Source organism: Hemiscyllium ocellatum, chromosome 13 (genome assembly GCF_020745735.1).
Source record: "Hemiscyllium ocellatum isolate sHemOce1 chromosome 13, sHemOce1.pat.X.cur, whole genome shotgun sequence".
NCBI lineage: Eukaryota > Metazoa > Chordata > Chondrichthyes > Orectolobiformes > Hemiscylliidae > Hemiscyllium > Hemiscyllium ocellatum.
In genome coordinates this window covers 13,767,093-13,781,006 of record NC_083413.1, presented here as the reverse complement: position 1 = coordinate 13,781,006, position 13,914 = coordinate 13,767,093, and the positions used below count along the sequence as shown (strand labels likewise).

The window sequence follows — 13,914 nt, the reverse complement described above, 5'->3', positions numbered from 1 at the left end:
GAATAGATAAGGTATTTTCCACAGGGTGGTGGAGTCCAAAACTAGAGGACATAGGTTTAAGGTGAAAGGGGAAAAATTTAAAGGGGACCTAAGAGGCAACTTTTTCATGCAGAGGGTACTCATGTATGGAACAAGCTGCCAAAGGAAGTGGTGGAAGCTGGTACAATTAGAACATTTAAACGGCATCTGGATGGGTATATGAATAGGAAGGGTTTAGAGGGATATGGGCCAAATGCTTGCAAATAGGACTAGATTTATTTCAGATATTTGGTAGGCATAACAAGTTATACACCTTTGACTCTTTGACCCAAAATATTAACTCTGACTTCTGACAACAGACTTGCTGAGCTTTTCCAATAATTTTTGTTTTTGTTGCCCATGTCATGACAGAATCTACAATAGAAGGGTGGGTAAAGGACATGGGAGGAGGTGTTCAGCCTCTAAAATTACTGAGTTTGACATTGACCTCTTCAGGCTAAGAAGATGTTTCCCTTTATGGGGAGCCTTGGACCAGAAGACATAGTCTCAGAATAAAGGGATGCCAATTTTAAACTGAGATGACAAGGAATTTCTTCTCTCAAAAGATTATGAGCTTTTGGAAATTTTAGCCACTGAGAGCTGTGGGGGCAAACTCCTTATGCATATTTAAGGCTGATATAGATAGATTCTTGACTGGTAGATAAATAAAGGGTTACAGGGAAAATAGAGTAAAGTAGATATGAGGAATGACAGATCAGCCATGATCATATTGAATGGCGGAGCAGGTTTTAAAAGCCAAACACTGAGTCTTGTTCCTATTCCTTATGGTCTTCTGGTCTAACACTGCAAGGTTTCCAAGCAGAAAATGAGGTGCTGTTCCACCTTATGTTGGGCCTCACTGGACCTACAATAGGTCCAAGACAAAAATGTTGGAATGGGAACACAGAACATAACTATCATCAAGATAAAAAACACTTTTGCCCAAATGCTATCAGTTCTGAACAGGAGTCACAGGCTTCAATACATTAACTGATTTCTCTCCACAGATAGAGTCATAGAGTTGTTCAGCATGGAGGCAGATCCTTTGGCTAGGCAGAAGTGGGTACTGCAGATGCTGGAGATTAGAGTGTTGCTGGAAAAGCACAGCAGATCAGGCAGCATCCGAGGAGCGGGAAAATCAACGTTTCGGGCAAAAGCCCTTCATCAGGACATTCCTGATGAAAGGCTTTTGCCCGAAACATCGATTTTCCTGCTGCACGGATGCTGCCTGACCTGATGTGCTTCTCCAGTACGACTCTAATCTTCGAGTCATAGAGATGTACAGCATGGAAACAGACCCTTCGGTCCAACCCGTTCATGCCGACCAGATACCCCAACCCAATCGAGTCCCACCTTCCAGCACCCGGCCCATATCCCTCCAAACCCTTCCTATTCATATACCCATCCAAATGCCTCTTAAATGATGCAATTGTACCAGCCTCCACCCCATCCTCTGACAGCTCATTCCATACGCATACCACCCTCTGCGTGAAAAGGTTGCCCCTTAGATCTCTTTTATATCTTTCCCCTCTCACCCTAAACCTATGCCATCTAGTTCTGGACTCCCCAACCCCAGGGAAAAGACTTTGCCTATTTATCCTATCCATGCCCCTCATAATTTTGTAAACCTCTATAAGGTCACCCGTCAGCCTCCAACACTCCAGGAAAAACAGCCCCAGCCTGTTCAGCCTCTCCTTGTAGCTCAGATCCTCCAACCCTGGCAACATCCTTGTAAATCTTTTCAAGTTTCACAACATCTTTCCGATAGGAAGGAGATCAGAATTGCACACAATATTCCAACAGACCCTTTGGTCTAACGTCCATACTGACCATATATCCTAAGTTAATCTTGTCCCATTTGCCAGCATTTGGCCCCTATCCCTCTAAACCCTTCCTATTCATATACCCATCCAGATGCCTTTGTAATTATAATTGTACCAGCCTCCACGAAAAATCTGGTAGCTCATTCCATATGTGCATCACCTGACAAATCTGGTGAGTTTCTCCAGCAATTTCTATTTCTGATTTCCAGCATCTACAGTTCTTTGTTCTGTTTTATCACAGAATCCCTCCAGTGTGGAAACAGGCCATTAGACCCAATAAGTCCACACAATAGAGTATCCCACTCAGACTCATTTCCCTACCCTAATACTCTACATTTCCCATGACTAATGCACCTAATCTACACATCCCTGAACACTATGGGAAATTTAGCATAGAAATTCACCTAACCTGCATATATCCAGACTGTGGGAGGAAACCCAGACAGACAGAGGGAGAATATGAAAACTTCATACAGACAGTCTCTGATGCTGGAATCAAACTCAGGTCTCTGGCGCTGTGTGGCAGCAATGCTAACGACTGAGCCGCTGTGCTGCCCTAAAGTCTACCTTCAAGTCTTGTGTAATAGAGTGACCAGCATCTGTATAAATGGGTAAAAACTACCATCTAAGGTCTTCCTGCCATATCATAACCAGGGTCTGTCAAGTTCCCCTCATGGCTTTATATGGAATATAAATATATTCTCATGTTTACAAATGTGACTGAATTGAAGCTCTAATGGGAAATGTCAAAATTAGTCAGTCATAGTCGTAGAGCATGGAAATAAACCCTTCAGTCCAACCCATCTATACTGACCAAGTTCCCCAAACTCAACTAATCCCACTTACCTGCGTTTGGCCCATATCATTCTATACCTTTCCTATTCATGTTCCTGTCCAAATATCTTTTAAATGTTGCAACTAAACCTGCATCTACCATTTTCTCTGGCAGTTCATCCCACATATGACCCACCCTCTGTGTGAAAAAGTTGCCGCTCAGGTGCCTTTTAAAGTTTTCTCCTCTCATCTTAAACATCTGCCCCCCAAGTTTTGAACTCCCCTACCCTAGGGATGAGAACTTTGCTATTCACCTTATCTCTGCCGCTCAGATCAATTGTACTTTCCAGAATGTCCATTCTTGAATTGTTTTGTAACTTTTGCGTTTACTTATTGATGAATAAATTACATTTATGAAATTTTTCAAAATGGATAAATAATTTGGGAAAGAAAAAAATAAATTGCATATCTAAATATAATGGGCTATTACTTTGTCGTAGAAGTAATAAAGCTTCATGGAGGATTTATTGACATAGATTTAGTGGATGAGTTTAGGATAAGACCAGTACGCTATTGCCTCAAAGTTCTGGGAAATGCTCTTTTATGATCAGCAGTTTTCCTTCTATATTCCTCCAAGAGGAATCTTGGGTAAGAAAAAAAGTTTAGAGGGAATGTGAGAAAAATATTTTAACCCAGAAGGTGGTGGGAATATAGAACTCACTTCCTTTGAGGGTAGTAGAGGTGGAGACCTCATGAGATTTAAAAAATACTTTTGGTGTGCACTTGCAATGCCAAGGCATACAAAGTGCTGGAAAATGGGATTAAAGTTTTAGGTGGTTGTTTTTGACTGGCACATCTCAGCTTTCAGGCAGAGGGAAAAGAGTTACATTTTATTTGAAACTTTAACTTTGTTTCTCTCTCCATTGATGTTATCACACCTGCTGAGTTTCTCCAGCATGTTCTAATTTTACTGCTATGCTACTTTGTTTCATGATTTATATGTATGTATATGTGCTCACACACACATATGTGTATATATATGATATATATATGTGGATACTGGATCTCCCTAAAGACACTGCCAACAGCAAATGAACTGCAGTACCGCAAGAAGACAGCTCAATACCACCTTCTGAAAGGCCACAATGAAGACCCAGACAGCAATGCACTATGTCCTAGTACATGCAACAAGAAAAAGGTTAAAATCTTACAAAAATTCCAGATTGAAGTCCCACACCAGGTAATGAGCATAAAACATCAATGATGTTCCAGTGCGCATTTGAAGGTGTGCTACACTGTCAGACGTGATTTGAATGAAATGTCCATTAATTTTGCTTTCTTCCCACAGATGCTGGCAGACCTACTGAGTTTCTCCAACAATTTCTGTTTTTTTTAAATTTCAGACCTCTAGTATCCACCATTCTTAGTTTTATTTTAATGGAAAACACCATCTGCCATGGCAGGACTTGAACCCATGTGCCCAGACCTGGGTCTCTGGCTGTATAGTTTAGAATAAGACCATTACACAATTGCCTCCAAAATTCTGGGAAATGCTCTAAAGATTCTTTTAGGATCAGCAGTTCTGGTTTTATATTGCTCCAAGAGGAATCATGGGTAGGAAGGAACATTTACAGATTGTAATCTGATCAGCAATCATGTGACACAATTAAGTACTAAGGAAAAGCCTGAGACATTTAGAATGATAATCCAATCCCAAAGATCACTTGAACTCTGATATTAGTTTACAGTCAAACACAGATAGAAGTAACAAATAATGCAGATGTGGCAGATTTGCACTTTATTGAAACCTTCATAAAAACAAACTGCAATGTTTACAAAGAAGTATTTAATATTAAATCACTGAAAGGCTACAGGGCAAGAGGCCATTCAATTCACTGTGTCTGTGCAGCATAGCAAATCAGTTTATCCTCACTAGCAGTCCTTTCCTCGAAGTTGTTTGCTCTTTCTGTTGCACATGCCCTTTCAAAACACCTAATTATATTTGCCTCCATCACATTCAGAGGCAGTGCATTCCAGATGATAATCACTCACCATGTTTAAAAGAGGCTTTTGTGGCTGCTGCTTTTGGTTGTTTTTGCAAATACCAGAATCATTTTGCTGTGGTTTTCACAATGGTAGCAGCATCTCCCCTTTGACTTTGTCCATCAGATCTCCTCTCAGTTCTGAAGTCAGGAAAATGCACTTTTATCCATGCATCTGAAATCACTCATCCTTGCAACCATTCTTGGAAATCTTTTCTACATCCTGTGTACAGCATTCAATAAGATTAATAGAAATCAAGTAATGACAAGTCTTGATTCCAGACTCCAGTGTTGCTGGCAGTGCAAATTGTTTTGCCTGTCTAAGAGATGTACAGCACGGAAATAGATCCTTCGGTCCAACTCATCCATGCCAACCAGGTATCCTGACCTAATTTAGTTTCATTTGCCAGTACTTAGCCCCTATCCCTCTAAACCCTTCCTATTTATATACCCATCCAGATGCCTTTTAAATGCTGTAATTGTACCAGCCTTCACCACTTCCTCTGGCAGCTCATTCCAGACACGCACTGTCCTCTGTGTGAAAAAGTTGCCCTTAGGTCCCTTTTAAATTTTTCCCCTCACCCTAAACCTATACCCTTTAGTTCTGGACACCCCCACCCCAGGGAATAGACCTTGTCTATTTATCTTATATATACCCTCATGATTTTATAAACCTCTATAAGGTCTCCCCTCAGCCTCCGACGCTCAAGAGAAAGCAGTCCCAACCTATTCAGCCTCTCCCTGTAGCTCAAATCCTCCAACCCTGGCATCATCCTTGTAAATCTTCTCTGAACCCATCAAGTTTCACTACATCCTTCCGATAGGAAAGAAACCAGAATTGCACGCAATATTCCATAAGTGGCCGAACCAATGTCTTGGACAGCCACAACATGTCCTCCCAACTCCTGTACTCAATGCTTTGACCAATAAAGGAAGGCATACCAAATGCCTTTTTCACTATCCTATCTACTTGCAACTCCACTTTCAATGAACTATGAAACCACTCCAAGGTCTCTTTGTTTAGCAACACTCCCTTGGACCTTACCATTAAGTGTATAAGTCCTGCTCTGATTTGCTTTTCCAAAATACAGCACCTCACATTTATCTAAATTAAATGCCATCTGTCACACCTTGGCCCATTGGCCCATCTGATCAAGTCATAGAGTCATAGAGATGTACAGCACAGAAATAGATCCTTTGGTCCAACCCGTCCATGCCGCCTAGATATCCCAACCGAATCTAGTCCCACCTGCCAGCACCCGGCCCATATCCCTCTAAACCCTTCCTATTCGTATACCCATCCAAATGTTGCAACTGTACCAGCCTCCACCACTTCCTCTGGCAGCTCATTCCATACACGTACCACGCTCTGTATGAAAAGGTTGCCCCTTGGGTCTCTTTTATATCTTTCCCCTCTCACCCTAAACCCTCTAGTTCTGGACTCCCCGACCCCAAGGAAAAAATATTGCCTATTTACCCTATCCATGCCCCTCATAATTTTGTAAACCTCTATAAGGTCACCCCTCAGCCTCCGATGCTCCAGGGAAAACAGTCCAAGCCTGTTCAGCTTCTCCCTATAGCTCAAATCCTCCAATCCTGGCAACATCCTTGTAAATCTTTACTGAACCCTTTCAAGTTTCACAACATCTTTCCGATAGGAAGGAGACCAGAATTGCATGGAATACTCTAACAGTGGACTAACTAATGTCCTGTACAGCTGCAACATGACCTCCCAGCTCATGTACTCAATACTCTGACCAATGAAAGAAAGCATACCAAACGCCATCTTCACTATCCTATCTATCTGCGACTCGATTTTCAAGGAGCAATGAATCTGCACTCCAAGGTCTTTTTGTTCAGCAACACTCCCTCGGAACCTACCTTTAAGTGTATAAGTCCTGCTAAGATTTGCTTTCCCAAAATGCAGCACCTCGCATTTGTCTGAATTAAATCCATCTGCCACTTCTCAGCCCATTGGCCCATCTGGTCCAGATCCGGTTGTAATCTTAGGTAACCCTCTTCGCTGTCCACTACACCACCAATTTTGGTGTCATCTGCAAACTTACTAACTGTACCTCTTATGCTCACATCCAAATCATTTATGTAAATGACAAAAAGTAGAGGACCCAGCACTGATCCTTGTGGCACTCCACTGGTCACAGACCTCCAGTCTTAAAAACCCTCCACCACCACCCTCTGTCTTCTACCTTTGTGACAGTTCTGTATCCAAATGGCTAGTTCTCACTATATTCCATGAGATCTAACCGTGCTAATCAGTCTGCCATGGGGAACCTTGTCGAATGCCTTACTGAAGTCCATATAGATCACATCTACCACTCTGCCCTCATCAATCCTCTTTGTTACTTCTTCAAAAAACTCAATCAAGTTTGTGAGACATGATTTCCCACGCACAAAACCATGTTGACTGTCCCTAATCAGTCCTTGCCTTTCCAAATACATGTACATCCTGTCCTTCACGATTCCCTCCAACAACTTTCGCACCACTGAGGTCAGGCTCACCGGTCTATAGTTCCCTGGCTTGTCCTTATCACCCTTCTTAAACAGTGGCACCACGTTAGCCAACCTCCAGTCTTCTGGCACCTCACCTGTGACTATCAATGATACAAATATCTCAGCAATCACTTCCCTAGCTTCCCCCAGAGTTCTAGGTTACACCTGATCAGGTCCTGGGGATTTATCCACTTTTATGCATTTCAAGACATTCAGCACATGCTCCTCTGTAATATGGACATTTTGCAAGATGTCACCATCTATTTCCCTACAGTCTATATCTTTCATATCCTTTTCCACAGTAAATACTGATGCAAAATACTCATTTAGTACCTCCCCCATTTTCTGTGGCTTCACACAAAGGCAGCCTTGCTGATCTTTGAGAGAAGGAAGTGAGGACTGCAGATGCTGGAGATCAGAGCTGAAAATATGTTGCTGGAAAAGCGCAGCAGGTCAGGAAGCATCCAAGGAGCAAGTGAATCGACGTTTCGGGCATGAGCCCTTCTTCAGGAATCCAGCAACACATTTTCAGATCTCCAGTCCTCACTTTCTCCTCATTCCTGAAGAAGGGCTCATGCCCGAAACGTCGATTCTCCTGCTCCTTGGATGCTGCCTGACCTGCTGCGCTGATTTTTGAGGGGCCCTATTCTCTCCCTAGTTACCCTTTTGTCCTTAATGTATTTGTAAAAGCTCTTTGGATTCTCCTCAATTCTATTTGCCAAAGTTATCTCATGTCCTCTTTTTGCCCTCCTGATTTCCCTCTTAAGTATACTCCTACTTCCTTTTTAATCTTCTAAGGATTCACTTGATCTATCCTGTCTATACCTTACATATGCTTCCTTCTTTTTCTTAACCAAACCCTCAATTTTTTTAGTCATCCAGTATTCCCTATACCTACCAGCCTCCCCTTTCACTCTAACAGAAATATACTTTCTTACTTGTAACCTAAGGTAAAACTAATATTCACTATCTACTACACCTCCAATTTTGGCATCGTCTGCAAACTTACTAACCATACCTATGTTCACATCCAAATCACTTATATAAAAAATGAAAAGTCATGATATTTAGTGACTTGGAGGGGAATTTGCAGGTATGGTGGTGTTCCCATGTATCTGCTGCCCTTGTACTTCTAGATGGAAGTGGTCATGGGTTTGGAAGGGGCTGTCAAAGGACCTTCAGTGAATTTCTGTAGTGCATCTTGTAGAGTACACACTGCTGCATCTGAACCCCAGTGGTAGAGGGAATGGATGCTTGAGGATGTGGTGCCAATCAAGTTTCTTTAATGTTATTGGAGCTGTACCTGTCCAGGGAGTATTTAATTGCACACCTGATTGGTACATGGTGGACAGGCTTTGGGGAGTCAGGAGATGAGTTACTCGCTTCAATATTCTCACCTCTGACCTGCTCTGTGTTTATGTGGTGAGTCCACTTGAGTTTCTGGTCAATGATAACACCCAGTGGGGGATTCATTGAACGTCAAGGAGTGGTGGTAGATTGTCTTTTATTAGAGATGGTCATTGCCTGGCATTTATGTGGTTCAAAAAGTTCCAGTTAACTGGGTTGACAACAAGGTGTATGAAGGGGAACTGGTAGATGTGGTGTGCTTGGATTTCCAAAAAAAAAATTGAGAACCATGGATTTCAGCAACGGCAAGAAGTGTGCAGACTTCCAGTTCTGAATTGGGAGGCTGCTCACAATGTGGTCTTTTGTACATTGGGGAGACAAAACACAGACTTGGGGAGCAAAGTGCAGAACACCTACATTCTAGTTGTAAAAATGACCAGAGCTTCCAGTTGCCTGCCAATTCAGCACACTACCAAGTTCCCATGCCGAGATTTCTGTCTCACTCTTGGTGCAACGCACCAATCAGGTTCAGTGCAAGCTGGAGGTACAACATCTCACTTTTGCCTGGAGATTCTATAGCCTTAAGGACTCAATATCAAGTTTTAGAACCTGAATACCTGAATCTGTAGGAAGTGATAGCCTAGTGGTAGTATCGCTGGACTATTAATTTAGAAACTCAGCGAATGTTTTGGGAAACTGGACGAAAATCCCATCATGGCAGATGGTGGAATTCAATAAAGGATCTGGAATCAACGGTCTAATGGCAATCATAAAACCATTGTCAATTGTCAGAAAAACCCACCTTGTTCAAGAATATCAATTTAGGAAGGAAACGTCTGTCCAAACCTGGTCTGGTCTACATGTGACTCCAGATCCACAGCATTGTGGTTGACTCTTAAATGTCTTCTGGGCAACTAGGGATAGGCAATAAATGTTGCCAGAGAAGCCCACATCCAGTAAGTGAATAAAATCACCTTCTTTCCCGACAACTAGATGACGCTGCAGTTCATGACATCACTCCTTTGGTGGTCTCACTGCAGGTGACTTCATTTTTTTTTATTCACTTGTGGGACTTGGGCATCGCTGGCTGGCTAGCATTGATAGCCCATCCCTATTTGCCCTTGAGAAGGTGATGGTGAGTTGCTTTCTTGAATCGCTGCAGTCCACTTGCTGTGGGTTGACCCACAATATTGGTAGGGAAGGAATTCTAGGATTTTGACCCAACGACTGAGAAGGAACATGGTGTATTTCCAAGTCAGGGTGGTGAGTGGCTTGGAACTTGCAGGTGGTGGCCTTCCTAAGTGCCTGCTGCCCTTGCCCTTCTCAATGAAAGTGGTTGTGGATTTGGAAAGTGCTGTCTAAGGATCTTTAGTGAATTTCATGCCTTTCAAATTCTCCCACTCACCTCTCACTTAAAAATGTTTACTTATTTCAATAAACTTGAGTTAAAGCACATGTTTCCCCTTTGCATCAAATTCCATCTTGAACCAAATTTCCAGCAGCACATTCACTCGGCCTCCATCTGACTCCACTGAAGTCTGCTTCACATCAACTGTGGTCCTAACTCCATATGAATGAGAGCTGGCATTGTAAAGTTGCTATGGCAGAGGACTGTCAAATAGGAGGCTGCATGTCGGGTAACTCCATCAGATGCCTCATGTGCAATCAATGTCTGCCACTTCATTACAATCAATGGAGCACTCCTAGCACCACAGTGGTACTAACCCAGTCACATTTGTCAGGGTACACATGTAAAACATAAAACAAGCTACAATATTCAACAGATCACATACCACCTGGTTTCTCAACATAACTATACAATATGCTCATCTTATAGCTTTTCACTGCACACTTTAATGGGAAAAGGACACATCCACAAAAGATGCGCTTTTGAGCTAAGTGCACTTTTGAGTTCTGCCCTGCTTAGATTTGTTACAGTCAGCCAGTGATTGCCTTGATTGATCAGGTTTCACCCCAAACAATCTGAATGGTTAACAATAACAAGCTACATTGAACATGACTGAGCTGATTAACGTATACAGGTTTCACCTCTAACACTGTCAGCATTTGTCAACAAGTGGTTATGCTGGGGAGAAGAATTGAAGACATTTATACTCAACTGAGCTTGGACAAAATAAAAATAACGCCAGTTGGTACATGTTTCATATGTAGTTGGGTTGTGAACACACTCCCTGGTTTTCAAAGTTGGGCCCACCAACAAAATTCTGGTGGTGTAGGGTGTAAATGAGTATCCATGACTTGCTAATGATGCAGACTGGTTCCTGCTTATGAAGGAAGCAACTTGTTTTTACAGTTTGGTCATGCAATCTACGAACTGCTGGTCAGACTAGATTATATGCACATTTGTAAATGCCCTTCAGAATACAGTAATAGGACTGGGCAGTCAACCATCGAGCCTATTCTGCCACTCAGCTAGATCATAGTGAGAATGTAAGAAAGAACAGAAGTCGACAACTCAGTCTTTCAAGGTCTTTTCACCATTCAATAGGATCATGACTGATCTGCCCCAGGCCTCACCTCCTGCTTTTAGATTTTTCTTCCCAAACTTTCCTACATTAAACTACATTGAGTCATAGAGATGTACAGCATGGAAACAGATCCTTCAGTCCAACTTGTCCATGCCAACCAGGTATCCTAAATTAATCTAGTCCTATTTGCCAACATGTTGTCCAAATCTCTCTGAACTCTTCCTATTCATATACTCACCCAGATACCTTTTCAATACTGTCATTGTACCAGCTTCCACCACTTCCTCTGGCAGCTCATTCCATACATGCACCACTCACTATGTGAAAACATTGCCCCATGGATCCCTTTTAAGTCTTTCCCACTCTATGCCTCCTAGTTTTGAGCTTCCCCATCCAGGGGAAAAGACCATGTCTATTCACTCTATCCATGCCCCTCATAATTTTATAAATCTCTGTAAGGTCATCCCTCAGCCTCTGACACCCCAGCGAAAATAGCCACAGCTTAGTCGGCCTCTGCCTATAGCTCAAACCCTCCGCCTGGCCACACCCTTGTGAATATGTTCTGAACCCTTTCAAGTTTTACAAAATCTTTCTTATAGCAGGGAGACTAGAATTACATACAGCATTCCAAAAGTGACCTGTAGCTAGGCTTTTGCCCACTCACTCAACCCTTCTATATTCCCTTGCAGATTTCTTACATTCTGATTATAATATGCCCTCCCACCTATTTTTGTATCATCAGTAAATATGAATACATTACATCCTGCGCACCCTCCAAATTACTTCTATGGATAGTAAACAGTTGAGCTCCGGGAACTGAAGCTTCTTGCAGTCAACTAGATACATCTTTCCAATCTGAAAAACAGCCATTAATCCCAACTTTCTGTACTCTGTGTGTTAACCAATCCTCAATCCATGCTAATACATTTCTCCAAATACCATGAGCTTATATCTTGTGCAATAATCTTTTATGTAACACTTTATTGAAAGCCTTCTGGAAACCAAAATGCACTTCATCTGCTGGTTCCTCTTAATCAACGCTGCTTGTTATATGCTTAGAGAATCTCAGGAAATTTGTTAAACTTCATTTACTTTTCATAAAACCACGATGACTCTGTTGTGTTAAGCTTTTATAGATGTTCAATTTCCTCCTTAATAGTGGACTCTGGCATTTCTCCGAAGAGAGATACTAGGCTAACTGCTCTAGATTAGAGTGGTGCTGGAAAAGCACAGCAGGTCAGGCAGCATCTAAGGAGCAGCAAAATTGATGTTTTGGGCAAAAGCCTTTTATCAGGATGGCTTTTGCCCGAAACGTTGATTTTCCCGCTCCTTGGATGCTGCCTGGCCTGCTGTGCTTTTCCAGCACCACTCTAATCTAGACTCTGGTCTCCAGCACCTACAGTCTTCACTTTTGACTAGGCTAACTGCTGCTTTCTCTTTATTTTTGAACAGGGGCGTCATATTGTCAGTTTTCCAATTTGTTGGAACCTTGAAGTTGTTGGAATCTTCCTAGAATATTTCAACTAAAGCCTACAGTATCGCTGTAGCCATTTTACCACGTGCATTATCATCGCTGCTCCCTCGCTCCCACCCCACCACTCCCCATGTACCCCACACTGTTTGAAGCAACAGATATGAAAGCTCTTCTTCATATCCTGACCAGCATTCCACCTTCAATCAAAACAGATTATTTGATCAGCAATTCATTGCTGTTTGTGGGGTCTTTGTGTACAAATTGGCTGCCTCATTCACCTATGTTTCAACAACAGATACACTGAAAATTACTTTATTGGCTGTAAAATTGATAAGAGGTGCTAAATTTGCAAGAAAGTACAAAAAATTAAAAGTTCCTTTTCTTGAACTGAAATACAAGTTTTTGACTATCGCACCAAAGTAGTATATTTTACTTCCAATAAACTTTTTTTTATATTCTTGTATCATCATTTATTTTAACACTGTCCAAATCTTTTACATTGCATAGTACAGTATTGGATTTCAATCACATAAATTCACAATGAAAATAATTTTCCAATAACAAATGAAACCAGGTATTGTGATCATCTTGGTATATTTACAGGCCCAATTCCAGGTCTTCAAGCTCCTTCAAAAGAGCATCTTCTTTCAGTATTTTCTCCAGCTGTAAATAGAGAGGCGTGTAGTCAAAGAAATCAGTTCATAGCAATAATGCTAATATAACCACGTCAGCAGAATAGTTCAAATCAAGAAAAGCTGAATTTGACTCCCTCTAGCAGCTTAAATGGGCAATTACCTAGCTTAGAGTTGAAAAAAAACCCAGAAAAGTCCAAGATTTGATCTTAATCTACTCAGAACAAGTTAGTCTCAACCAAGATGGTAACATGCACATGTTGTGAAAGTGAAGATTAGGAACAAGACTCCTATCCCTTACCCGTTACCGCCACAAAGCTAAGAAGGATAGAAGATTTTCATTGTCACAGGGTAAGACAGCATCATGCAGACTGCTGGAAGTTATAGGGTAAATCATGTGACTTAGAGTCATCGAAATATAAAGCACGGAAACAGACTCTTTGGCCCAACTCGCCCAAACTGACTAGATATCCTAAATAAATCTAGTCCGATATTCCACATTGTCATGCACACAAGATCAATGCAGAGAAAGACAGAGTAAACAAACACATTGATTGCTCTGTGGGATAAAGTATAAATACAGCTGTGACAATAATGAGAGTTCCAGGGAATTCTTTTCAAGGATGCAGACGGCAACCAAAGTCTTGCTGGGGAAAGGTATGGCTTTTCAAACAGGCAGTGTGACATAATTGCCAAGTGAATAGTATCAGTGGAGAGTATACACCTGTCCCTCTGGAGAGGGTGCACCTAGATTGTGACTTATTGCCTGGAAAAGTAACTGTAAGAGTTGTCCATAGTATATCT

At 41.8% G+C, this 13,914-nt stretch overlaps 1 protein-coding gene across 3 annotated transcripts in view; it reads right to left on the bottom strand.

The window, feature by feature from the left end:
- Positions 1–12,667: 12,667 nt before the first annotated feature.
- Positions 12,668–13,914, bottom strand: part of eif2a (eukaryotic translation initiation factor 2A) — a 61,130-nt gene continuing 59,883 nt past the window's right edge. For all 3 annotated transcript variants that reach the window (XM_060834544.1, XM_060834546.1, XM_060834545.1), the window contains exon 14: positions 12,668–13,141. In XM_060834544.1, the coding sequence (XP_060690527.1) occupies positions 13,076–13,141 (66 nt within the window). In that variant the 3' untranslated portion in view covers positions 12,668–13,075. The remainder of the gene's footprint in view (positions 13,142–13,914) is intronic.